Here is a 13375-nt window from a genome sequence, read left to right on the forward strand (position 1 = left end):
ATTGTGCGATACTTCACTGCTCACTCCCACACCGATAAGCTTTCTAAAGCCACTTAGCACTTCGTCAAATGATCGCAGCAGAAAGTGATGGATCAGCAGGGGAATGCACAGTCGAAAAAGCAAACTGTTGATCGCTCCATCAACGCTCACTTTCGAACGTTGATGGACAAGACGTCGAGAAAGACGACAACACAGGCTACATTGTTTTTTTCCCGCTCGACCTCCGGCTAAAGTTGAGTTTTATTTATCGCTCGGCACGATGTATTTCCATGGCGATGTCCTCGTTTGCTTTATTCTGCTGCCTCCTGGAGCGTACAAAGAGAGGCCACTGGAGGGTGTTCACAGATACATGTGGGATGCCAGGAGGGCTCGAAAAAGTTGGGAAGATAAGGTGCCTGAGCACAGCTCATGACTTTGCCTTCCACGGTGATGACATCTCAGACGTTGCATGCACAGCACAATGCTCATCCCACACACAATCCATTTGACATATTTCTAGCCCCGGCGCGCAACTCCTTGCGCATAGCGCATGACGAAAAGAACTCACTTCTCTGCTATTGTGTTGAAGTGATCGTAAAGCACTTCCTTGTGACTTATGAACCAATGTCAGAAGCATAATAAGTAAATATTGTAAACCTTGACACTGCGTGTAATATAATGGGCCAGGCTCTGCATTGCTGAGAGCTGTTCAGAATTGTGCGGAAATAATCACATTTAAGGGACCATGAAATTCATCACGAACTTGTTCCACACTTACTTGTTAAGTCACCAGATGGACAACTATTTTAGTCTATTTTATTCTATTATTATACAGCGATCAAGCGCATTTAATGAATCACGCGAGAGCTCCATTTCTATAGGCGCTCTGATTCGTAGCGTAATAATACTTAATCACTTTCTCCTTTTTTTCGTTGAAAATTACAATAAGTTGAACTTAGCATCATGCGCGTTATCACTTAAGGTACTACGTGAGAAAACCATTTTGAGCTCTTTACACAACTTCTAAACCATGTCAGTTAGCAATTGCTCAAACTCACATAATTAAAAAAACTCAAACTGCATGCAAAACGCAAAACCCAAACTGAATGTGAACTGCGGTTCTCGAATAAGGGGCCCGAGAGAAGAATTGCAGCGCCCGCAGTTTAGGTTAAACGACACTTCTTCCGCATCTATCGGGCTTGCAATCTGCCATCCTTCACGGCAGGACAGCCTAAGTGCTGAACACTGTTCGTGTTATTCCCTTCATGGTCCCTTCCAGCGACTTGCAGGAGTGAACATGGCAGTTTGACTATACAACAGTGAGTGTGTTCGCGCCGACAGCGCTCAGAAACGAAACCGAGGCACCATGACAGAAATAACAGTTTCAAAACCAGCTATCGGCACTGCGCAACGTGAGGGGAATCAGCCAGCAGCGTGAGTAGGCAAGGCGAGGGTAAACACATGCCGAAACTTGTTGGGTACAGACAGAGTGTTTGTTCCGAGTCCCACAGTTTGATCGGTGATAATTCTCTCGCTGTCGTTGCGCTGCCCCATGAGCGTTCACTTTTGTTCCTCGGTTGGCCGCCGGCGCGCGGAAGATGCCAGGCGAGCAGTGTTCCGCCAGGCAGCGTTGACAACCGCTACAAGTGTTACAAAAATAGCTTTCTCCGGAGTGTTTCTGTTGACACGATGGCTGGCGGAGCACTGCCCCAAGGATGATCACGTCCGTCTGACGTAATCGTTGAAAAGAAAACACAGAACGAACCCCCCTATCGATTAAAAGACAGCACGCAACGACGGTCAGATCCAGGGGGCCGAAGATGTTGGACCACAAAGTCAACGAATGCACGCCACTGGGGTAGGAAAGAATGCTGCCACAGTCCACCCGCGGCGTCACTATGGTACGTGTAGGTGACGCCACAATTTCCATACGAACAACACAAAAGGTAATGTAAATGTGGCTAACGAAAAATAAGGCATGCGCGCGCACACTGCGCGCTTTCGAGAAAAAAAAATAAAGATGTGCTGAGTATTACACCATGTATACAATTAGCATCACTCCTTGCAAGATAAAGAAGGTAAAAGGTGGAACGAACGCCGGGCTACACAGAGAAAAACGCCTCAAGTTTACCGCCTTCCGACACATGTGAGAAACGACTGCAACTCTGGCACACCAGCATTTTCACGAACAGCTAACTCCCAAGAAGCACAATAGCAAAAAACAAGTGCCAGACTACTTGGGAGGAATTAAAGCGCATGATTAACTTAAAACATGAGGATCAGAAAGTAAATGAAATCCGTAAACGTGGTCATAAGTCTTTGAATACGCCAGTGAATCGCGCCACACAATTCGTATCACAGGACGCAATGTACGCTAGACTTGTATGCGGAGTCTTGCATGAATGATTTCGAAAATTAGAGAACAAAATATTTTTTTTTGTGTGCTTAGTCCCCAGCTCACTGGCGTTAAAAACCCCCTGTACGGACGGCGACCTTACAGCTTAAAGATGCCTGTAAAGGCATGATTCATTTCTTCTACCGACCAGGCAACAGCTGTAACCGAGAGCGAAGCACTTATAAGCCACGAGGCGTCGTCCGTACGCAACATTGCAGCCTAAGTGCAGGGGCAAAATAACATTAATTTCTTTATAACATTCAAGTAACATTTCAGAACCGACTACACGCAGGGTGCTACGTAGCTCGCATCCCTTTGAACACTTCAGTTTCGCTTCTGCCATCATGGAATTCCGAGCACTGTATAGTAAGCGCCAGATGGATAATTGTGTATTGTTTCCAAAGTAAACAAACACAGTGCACTGCGAAGCGATATTACGCAAGTGAATCTCTCAGTTATCGCAAACACGGTCGTGTGCCTAGACATTTACGCAACGAATGCCTAAAAACGCGTGTCAGCTACTTTGTCACCCGATGCATAACAAATGACAGCTAGAGAATAATGGCAGTATCCCTGTCGCTTGTATATAGTGATCTCATGTACTAACGACTTGCGCGAAACATCTAAACAAAGGCACAGCGTCGTCGTGCGCATATTTCCGAGCCTTCGTGCATCTATTTCCCCGTGCTGGGTAATTTGAACATCTAGAAAAAGAAGACGTTACGAATAATTAACTAAACTCGACACTACTGGAGATCTGCCTGAATATTGACCTTTCCGGCAATGCAGATGCAATCTGGTGACGACCGCTTAGCGTGTTCTGAAGCGTCGTGCTATTCCACGCGTTCACATTCAAAGTCTGGACAATGCATGTCGTAAATGACGTGCCGAGATAGCAAAACAGAAATGACTGCTTGTGAGTATTAGCAACACAGTTCCAATTTCAAGCTTTCTTTCCGTTCAGCTTATTTTGAGAAAAGCCCCTAATCTTAATTATTGTTTGTTTCGACTGTAACTTTAAAGCACAAGTTTTTTTTTTGTTTTTTTTAAGCCAATAGAGCGATCGCGAACGTGTAAATGTGGTTTAGAAACAAGGCAGGCGTCCTCGTAAATATTTGTTCAAAAGGATGAAAACACGTTCTGCAATCGCAGCACCCTGCGTTGTTACGCGAAGTGTGTAGTTGTGGAATTGAAAGAATATTAGGACGAAAAGAAAACATGCAGCGTGATTTAGGCAGCGCAATGAAATTTTTTCAGAAAAGTGTCATGATGAAACGTTTGTTTCTTTTCCTGAAACAAAAGAAAGTTTCTTGAAACGTACACGCACCACTGGTTCATTTGCTCACGTAACCTACGACGAAACAGACCTGTTAGCGTTGTATACTAGACTACAGTTACTTTCGTTGCGCAAAGGTGAACGCAACCACACACGGCGTTTCATAGCGACTTCATTTACGGCACAAGAGACGACGAAATAAATGTAAATTGCGTATAGCTGAAATGTTTCCTCAATTATATTTGCTACCCCTCTGCATATTCCACAAAGTCCACGTATCATCGCCAGTGCTTACCGCGAAGTTCCAGGCGCTATGATGTCGGTCATTTAGCAGCGTTTACAGTGTAGCACTCCAGCATTTGACATCAAGGTCATTACGTTGAGGTGAAGTTAACACGTCGTGGGTAACATTATACCCATCAAAAGGGCAGCGCTAATTATACTGAAACCACGGGAACGCAGACATAACTAAAATAAATTTGTAAACAAAAGTGGGGATTCTGCGAGAATCTCAGGCTTCGCCTAGCACTTCCTTGATGCGACCTGTCCTTCGCTTATCCATGCTCTCAATGTAGTGCGTTGTGCGTATCAGTTCTCTCAGTGCCGACATCTCTCCTGAACAGAGAAAAAGGGGAAAACAATTACACATAAAAAAACTGAAATAACCTCGGAATAAATTAGGCAAAAAAAGAAAGGACCATCTCCGTCAACTTAAGTTTTCCTTGCCCAACAATGCTGTCGCTAGTCATAATGCAATTAGAACTACGTTATTCACAACACTGTTAAGCAGACTCCAGGATGGTGGACTTCTGACAACACTTGAAAGGACCAAATAATGATGTTCGGCGAACAAGAAAAGATCAGAACTGTTGTTGTTTTTTTCTGTTCGCTGTGGCTCAAGAAAGTCTGTTTTTTATAGACACGAGCCTAAATTGGCGGTTAATTGGAGACAGAGGCGTTGCCTTACGCCCTATCGAGTCGGTCTCTGTTTTTTTTTTATTGTTGGAGTTCCGCGATTTCGGCAACGTTTAACAGCTTTCCTAGCTCACATCGTACACGTGATATCGCACGCTTTGTTCCTCACTGTAATCTATGCCCTCGCGCCTGTGGCTTCAACAACGCTGCAGAGAGCATCTCGAAGAGAGTACAAACAGTGGCTGGCGATGTCACGTGATTTGTTGGCCTTTATGTGACGGTTCGCGGTCGTCGCCCGAAGCACGTGCACATTACCGTGCCCGGTGAAAAACGAAGATGGGGATTTGGAGAGGGCGGCAGGAGTTCACGGGGTCCGTCGAGCGCTACGCCTGAACAGGGACGGCCCAGGGCTTGGAGAGGAAGACAGAACAACAGGGAGGAGGTACGGAATGCATCCGCTTGCGCGTGTGTGTAGCAATGGAATGCCCAGTGTATTTTGCCGTCGAAGAGCATGGCGCGCGTGGAAGGGAGGTCGAAAGGTGTGGGGAACGCGTTACTCAAAAAGGGCCAGGGGCACCACACATATCACAGCCCAGGTATCACTCGCGTGGTCCCCCCGGCCCTCAGCTGGTGCTGTGCCCGACGGCTGGCTGGCGGGGGCTGGCGCCTAGGGGTGTTGGGGAGGGGAGGAGAGGGTTACACGGCCGCGCCACTCGGGCGACCCCTGCAGAAACACTGTACACTCCGGGGCTGCGCCGAGGGCTGCGACTGGCGAGGGCCTAACCAATGAAAACTAGGTTACACAAGGGGAGAAAAAACAGTTTCGGCAGTTCGGGAGGTCGTGGAGGTGCACTATCACAGAAGACATAACCAACTCGTGGATGAGGGCGAGACAATAAGTTACGGGGAAGGGCCGCTTGGGCTACAGGAATGGGGAAGGGCATGGACTAGGGGTGTGGGCGGCCTCAGACGGCCACGTTGTCAGGCGACTGGACCTCCAGTTCCTTGCGGTGGTGCGCCTTGAGGTGAGCCTCGAGCTCGAGCGATGAACCGCAAATCTTGGCGCACAAGTTGCAGGCCATCTTCCAGGCCCAGGCGCCGTTGTGCGGCTCGGCCTCGTCTCCCGGTCGGGGCTCGGTGCTGGCGCCCTGGATGACGGAGATCTCGTTCGCCTTCGGTCCCAGCATGCCATTAAGGTAGGCCGGCCCAAGATAAGGGTAAAAGAGCTCGTGGGGTGGCGGCGGCGGCGGCGCGAAGTCGGCCTTGGGACCACTCAGCAGCGACGGGAGCTCAATGGACATGCGGCGGCCGCGGCGCGAACTGCCGTTGTTCCACATGTGCGTGCCCATGTGCACTTTGAGGTTGCCCTTGGTGGTGAAAGCGCGGCCGCACACAGAGCACTTGAAGGGCCGGTCACCAGTATGTGTGCGCATGTGGATCTGGAGAGAACTAGAGCTCGAGAAGGGCTTGTTGCACACGTGGCACACGTGCCTGGGCAGTCCGGGAGGCCGTCGGGGCTGCGGCGGCGGCGGCGGCGGCACGCCCGGCGGAGCGGCCACCGGCTCCATCCTTTTGGTCCGATTCTCCTCGGGGCTGGTGCCGTGTCGCTGATCGGCAGGGCTCATAGAGCGCCCGGGGCTCGGTGCCGGACTCGGTGCGCTCGCACTCGAGGTAGGGGTGGCAGCGAACAAGGTGGCCGGCAAGTCTCGGATCTTGTGCGTCAGCATGTGCTGCTTGAGGTTTCCCTTGGTGGAGAAGCCCCGCTCGCAGACGCTGCATTTGAACGGTCGCTCTTTGGTGTGGCTCCGATAGTGGATCTCGAGAGCACTGTTGCAGGCAAACGTCTTGAAGCATATCTGGCATGTTGTGTTCGGGCGGCCGGGCGCTGCTCCCGGAAACGGCAGCCCTCCCAGCGGCGGCGCGGCGAAGAATCGGCCAGAAAAATTGTCGGCTGGCCGACCCAGCAAAGTCCGCGGCGTTAAATCTAGCGGCCCGCCGTTCACGGGCGGTGAAGTTCCACCAGACGGCGAAGGCGCCCCTGGAGTCGATCTATCGTCACCAGTTGACAGTTCAGATCCAGCTCGCGGAGAAAACGCCGGGGACCGCTGTCCAGCTTCTGGCGTTCGATTTAAGAGAAGTGACTGTTCATCGTAACGCCCGAAACCAGACGAAAGACCGATGCCGAAGGGCCCAAAAGGCAATGCTGGCACTTGCAGCGATGTCTTTATGCCCTTCACCTGATTTTCGAGGGCAGCTAATGAAGTAAGTTGAGATGGTGGGCGCTCAGGACTCAAAGGCCGCAACAGAGGCTGCGGAGAGGGTGACCGCCCCTCTTCTTTCTTTTGTTCAGGCGTTGGTGAAGTTGGAGAGCTCAGTGGAGGTGACGAAGAAGTCTTTGGTGGTGGCGTTGGCCTCTGTGAGCTTGTTTGAAAACTTGCCGTCGGATGTAAGCTTTCAGAACCATGCATACGGACATGCTGTTGGAGAACGAGGGAATTAGTGAACTGTTTGTGACAGACGGGGCACTTGTGAAGTACACGTAGTGGTGGTTTTACTCTATGAACTCCCATGTGTGTCTTAAGATTTCCTTTCGTGGTGAACGCACGACCGCATATTTTGCAACGGAACGGCCGTTCACCGGTGTGTGTCCTGTAGTGCATCTGCAGAGCACTGCGGCAACTGAGCACACGATGACAGATCACGCATTGGTTCGGGTCACTCAGCTTGTGCTCAATGTTGTCGACCAGTTGCTGCAGCTTGGATGTCTCAGACGGCCTCGTCACCTCCATGAGAGTTTCCCACGAGTTGTCGTTACTTCCAGGCTTCGGCAGCAAGTCTTGGTAGAACGCGGGATCCGCATGGAGTGGCACTGCTGTGTCCGCGGTCGTCGGAAGCGCCGAGAAGGAGCCGCTCATGAATGATCCGCCTGACGTGAACGGCATGGAGTCATCAGCGGAACAGCTGACGCCGCCGGAGTCCCGGTCTTCGTCCGACGCCTTGTCATCTACGTCATCCTCTGGCTCAGCTTTAAGGCTCAAAGGGCGTTCATCTTCAAGCGGCGGAGAGCCCATTGATGTAGTCACATTGGTTGTTTCAGTTCCAGGAGATATGCTTCTGGTGCCCGTGGCTCGTAACGCCAGCGTCCCACTGCAACTGGGCCCGACAAGGTCATCAGGTCGTGGCACTGGTGGCCCTGGTTTGACCAAGACGCCCAAAGGAGCTGTCTGCAGCGCCAGTGCGGGCGTTAACGACGGTGGCGGTGACGACGTGGCGCCGGACGGCGATGTCGGGCTGCGATCCCCGGGAGGCTCCAACGGCGGGAAATGCTTGTCCAAGTGCTCCGGAACAGGATGCGGGTTCATTCGCACGTGTGGGTACTTTGCACGGTGTCTTTGAAAGTGCACCTTCAGGTTGCCCTTCGTTGAAAACCTGTTCCCGCAGACGTTGCACTTGAAGGGTCTTTCCCCGGTATGGGAGCGGATGTGGATTTGCAGCGCGCTGTCGCTGCCGAACACCTTGCCGCAGAAGCGACACCGATGGCGCAAGTAAGCCTCGTCGGGCCGGCCGTCCTTCCTACGCAAGCGACTCGGGTCCGGGGAGCCGAGACCGTTGAGCAGGAACGAGCCGCCGCTCATGGTGTCCTGCAGCGCCTTCTCAGTGTGTCGCTGCAGAAGCTCGAGCGTGTTGGGCTCATCCGGTGGCGGCGGTCCGGCGGGCGGCGCAACCAGCAGGGCACCGCCGGAGATGGGCTCCCCAAGAAGCGCCTCCGCGGGCGGCTCGGCCGGTTCGGGTGCCGCACTCTCTTTGGCGGCCAGGTCTACCGCGGTGTTCGGCGGCGGCGGGGTCGCGTGTGTCTGTCCCGGGGCATCGGGGCTGGGCTCCGTCCGGGGCACCGGCGGCGGCGGCGGCGGTGGCGGCGGAGTCGGTGTAGTGTCCGCCGCCCTGGTCAGGTTCACGGGAAGCGTAGGGGTGGCACCCACGTATGCCTGCAGCTGCTGAATGATGTGCAGCTGCACGACTTGCTGTTGCTGCAGTGCCATCAGTGCCTCGTGTAGCGCAGCTATCTCAGCGGGGCCTCCGGTGCTGCCGTAGGCGAATTGCGCCACGGCCACCTTGGTACTCTGCAAAGCCTCCAGCGCCACATGTGTCGAGGGTAGTCGTGCAGCTGCAGCCGCCGCCAAGGGTTCCTCGTCCACCTCGGCCACGTCCGACGCTGACTGGCGGCCAGCCGCATCGTCATCGCTGCACGATAGCCGACTCGGCGTACTGCCCGGCATTCCCATCGTCTCGACGCTTGGGCAGCACCGCTTGTGGGCCAAGAAATGGTCTAGAGTTGGGAACTCGGCCCGGCAGCGGCCGCACACGTGCTCGTCGTCGCTGCTTTCTTCCTCGCCGCCAGTGCTGCTCCCGCCTCGGCCCGAACCTGCACACAAGAAGGGCACAGCTGTAGCCAATGGCGATACTCATAAACGCTGGAAATGCTCGGGTCTATAGCAGACGACACCAGTGCGAGGCGCTCGCAAGCGGGCACAACAAGCAGTAATTGCTGAGATCTCACGCAAAAGTTAATTGCATGTGAAGCTTGCGGATACATTTTGGAGGAGAAAGTGCTTTTAAGATTCCATGTGGTAGGTTTCACTCTGCGCTACCCAGACGTGCAATGTGCCACGTGCGCGATTATTTCTTCTGTGTCGTAGACTCAACTGATTATAGCGGGCATTATGTACAAGACGTATGCAGTTCCCCTTCCTCATGCCACAATACAGAATCAGAACGCAATTCAATCCTTCCTCCCTTACACAAGAAGCAAAATGCAGGATGTACTAAACTGAGAAGTTGGTATCATATTGACTGATTGATGAAGGGAAAATCAGATATCCACCCGTTCGTAGCAATTGATATACAAAGGAAACCCATACGGGTTCCTCGAAAGAAAAACCTCGCAGTTGAAGAAAAATTCGTCCTGGTCCGGGACTCGAACCCGGGACCACCGCCTTACCGTGGCAGCCGCTACCATCTGAGCTAACCATGTGACTAGCAGATGGTAGGGCGAAGTCGAATTTGTCAACAACTCCAAGCAAAGGCAAGAGTTTGATATAATAGTTCTGCGGAAACCCGCAAGGTGATCACCCACGGCTGTGGAGTCGTCAAAATTTCCCGTAAGCGCTCGCAGTTTAGACGGCTTGATGGTGATAAGTAGGCCCACAGAATTGTCAAGTGACTTTGCTCTTCTTCACAGTTAAACACACGTATTACTTTTCGGTGTTAGGTGACATTGGGTGATGAATACATGTCAAGTCACGGCTTATGAAAATAATCTTGTTGCATTGCCCATGGGTGGAGGACATAATGCACTCATACCCGGAGAGCCAAAATCACGATATGATTATGAGGCGCGCCGTAGTGGGTGAGTCCAGGTTAATTCTGGCCACTTGGGTTCTTTAACGTGCACCTGCAGTATCTAAATACGCGAGCGTTGTTGAATTTCGCCCCAATCAAAATGAGGCCGCCGCGGTGGGGAGCAAACCCGTGACCTCGATCTCAGCAGCGCAATGCCATATAGATACTAAGCTATCCGCGCCGCGTTCAGCCTTCGTGAATCCTTCGTGAAGTACTGTGTGATAGGTAATCCGGGTGATATCGGCACTCATTTTGGGGGCGAATATCTCCGTCGCCGAAAGCAGAACTCATGTACCACATTCTCCATTATTTCTTACGTCACCATGCGCTTCCTCGCATTCGGAAGGAGTCAAGCCTGGTTTGGCGCTTCCACAGGAACGTGGTGGCCCTCTCAACTTCTATCTGCTATTATTCTGTCGATTGCTCAGCTTTCGGCACGCACTGCAACAGCGTAGCCTGCAGCCACTGCATCGGATTATGCCTGCGCCAGTGGTTTGTGATGCGATATGATCACCAGCCCTTACTTCCGTGATATCACAATGTAGCCTGCTCTAAGAAAGAAACCGCATGACAGCCTACAAAGAAAAGGTCTTCCCCACGCGAGCATTTAAGATGACTGTTTTCTGTAGGGCTCGAAGTGATTGGGAAAAAAATTATGCAGATCCAACGCACATTTTGGAATATATATGTGAAGCGTGAATCAGTTAATGAAACACTATTAAACTGTTCATCATGTGCAACGCGTTTTGCAGCATAGCGATTACGTGCCAGCCCCGCTAATCAGCAAGACGCGAGAAACGCCACCGTACCCGCCGTGGTTGCTCAGTGGCTATGTTGTTAGGCTGCTGAGCACGAGGTCGCGGGATCGAATCCCGGCCACGGCGGCCGCATTTCGATGGGGGCGAAAACACCCGTGTACTTGGATTTAGGTGCACGTTAAAGAACCCCAGGTGGTCGAAATTTTTCGGAGTCCTCCACTACGGCGTGCCTCATAATCAGAAAGTGGTTTTGGCACGTAATACCCCATAATTTAATTTTTTTTTAAACGCCACCACGCGACCCGCGTGATCTATGGGACCGCGGATTACACAGTGACTAAAATCGGCCCACTTTTCCTCACGCCATCTTCGGGACCGGCTCACCTTAATCGGCAAGAAACCGACCGATGAGACGCACCAAACCTCGGGAAAGAAGGCGCAGAAAGCGTTGAAAGGAATTATGCGCTTCAGGACGTATATTTGTTGCACTGAGCGTATCTCGGTGCAGTTTGTTGTTTCTCTACGCAATACTGTAGAGAATAGAGCCGTCCACCGGCACATCTGCATAGGTAGTACAGATGAGGGTAGATATAAGCTTATTCGCTATAAGAGTGCTGTCCTGCGTGCGTGTTATTCAGCAAGGCAGCAGCAGCAGCTATATTGGTCAGCATTTCGGTTCGCCCCACAAAGCTTCTCTTTAGAAATGTTCTACACCTGCTGATTGCACTTCTCGAAGATGCTGATTTGGTGAATGTTGGTGGAAACCCGTGTTATCAACAACACAGATAAGCAAGAGAAAAAATTGCCGGCTACGAGTGCCGGGCTTAACCCCGCCTGCTGCGGCAGCACCGAAACCATCTGACCGAAGGCATTTAGTGTGTACAAGGACGTAAGGGCGCACGAACGCTGAGAGAGAGAGAGAGACGGCGCTAACTAAAGACAAAGAACAAAAGGTGCAGTGGTCAGCCAAACATATAGCAGAATCACGAATGAACAATTTATCGCACAATGAACAAAACAAGGCTTGCATGCTGACACCGAGGCTAAGTATAACCCGCTGCGGTGGCTTAGCGGCTATGGTCTTGCGCTGTTAAGCACGATGTCGGGGGATGAAATCGCGGCCGCACCGGCCGCATTTCGATGGGGTCGAAATGCAAAAACGCCCGTGCGCTGTGCATTGGGGGCACGTTAAGGATCCCCTGGTGGTCATAATTAATACGGACTCTCTCTCTCTCTCTCACCCCCCCCCCCTTGGTGGGGTTAATAATCAAAATTGTGGTTTTGCCAAGGAAAACCCCAGAATTCAAATCAAGGCTAAGCATAAAATGTTTGGCAATTTAAACTAGTTTTCGCGCAGAAAAAAGGCCCTTGCTTGACAAAAATGGGCACGCGATGCCACAGTTTTCAGCACACCCTCGTCGTCGCCGTCGCGAGGTGCTAGTAGTACATACAGGCTACAGTACTTTTCGCGACGCCTCCGCAGGGTGGGCTCGATAGCAGAACATCATCGCCGCCATCAGCCGAAAAGAAGCAGCGCCGGAGGAAGCGCCCTTTTCCGTTTTGACGACCACGGCGCAAGTGACGCCGAACGCGCTGAGGAAACGCAATTAGGCACCCCCTCTTTCGCTTCCCCATCAACCGACCGAAGAAGACGCGCGGCGGTGCCAGCGGCAACCTGCCTGCTCTCCGACGCCTGGCATCAAATAACCGTGCGAGGAAGCCATCTCCAGGGAAGCGCCCAGGGCATCTCCACGTAGTCGTATACGAGTGGAATTGTGATTCTGAAGCCACTCGGCGAGCGGGGCTCGTGATCGAGGCGCCGCAAGCAACGACGCGAATGAACGCACATACATATAGATGTATAGAAGGTGGTGGGAAGCAGGCGCAAACCGCTCATGCCCAGATGACAACAACTGCAGCAGCAGCGCGGAATAACACGGGCCCGCCGCGCCACCTCGGGCCGCCACCAGCGCACTATCCATCCGCAAGATTGGTACGCTTCCCGAGACGCCGGGAAGGCTCCCCCGTCCAATGGGCTCGGAAGAGTCGTCAAGCGCGTTACTCCGAGGCGGCGCCCAGCATTCAATATTTCACGTGCGGAGAAGTGATGCCGCGAACGCTACGGCCACAAAGCGCGTATAAAGCGGCAACGGGTTGCCCGCTTTCTGGGGAGCTGCGCGCCGAACACCGTTAGCGAAACCCGTGCCGCGCATACCCAAGCAGCCCGGCTCGGTTGCGCGCTCCTCCCGTCTTTTACTCCCCGGTCTTCCTTCCTCGCGCTGTCATTTCTTCTCTCCTGTTTTCTTTTACCCGTATGTGTGGGCGTTTTACTTGTGTCGAAATGTTTGGGCTTCGCCTGCGTTCGTTGTGGCAGGTGGTTAATGCGCTCTCTCGGCCTCGCAGAGGTTGACGTAGAGATGGGTAGAAAGGAGCTTCCTGTATGCGCCAAAATATAGCGAATGTAGTTATGAGATCAGCCACCCACCGCCACAGTAAACAGGAAAAAGTAGCAGACTCTAGCCGACAAGACCAGATCAAATAACCGCGAGCAGCGGCAATCGGAACGCCATGGCTGATCTGCAGCTTTTATGCTCACGTTGCAAGGAATTATAGCGCTCTGATGGCGTCCTTACGGTGGCCGTGTTTTTCTTC

At 52.4% G+C, this 13375-nt stretch overlaps 1 protein-coding gene across 1 annotated transcript in view; it reads right to left on the reverse strand.

Annotated features, from left to right (window-relative positions):
* Positions 1–4636: 4636 nt before the first annotated feature.
* Positions 4637–13375, reverse strand: part of LOC142557628 (sal-like protein 1) — a 165650-nt gene continuing 156911 nt past the window's right edge. The window contains exon 2 of the mRNA XM_075669600.1: positions 4637–8988. Within this exon, the coding sequence (XP_075525715.1) occupies positions 5531–8988 (3458 nt within the window). The 3' untranslated portion in view covers positions 4637–5530. The remainder of the gene's footprint in view (positions 8989–13375) is intronic.

The sequence above is a fragment of the Dermacentor variabilis genome, chromosome 1 (assembly GCF_050947875.1).
Source record: "Dermacentor variabilis isolate Ectoservices chromosome 1, ASM5094787v1, whole genome shotgun sequence".
NCBI classification, from domain to species: Eukaryota; Metazoa; Arthropoda; class Arachnida; order Ixodida; family Ixodidae; genus Dermacentor; species Dermacentor variabilis.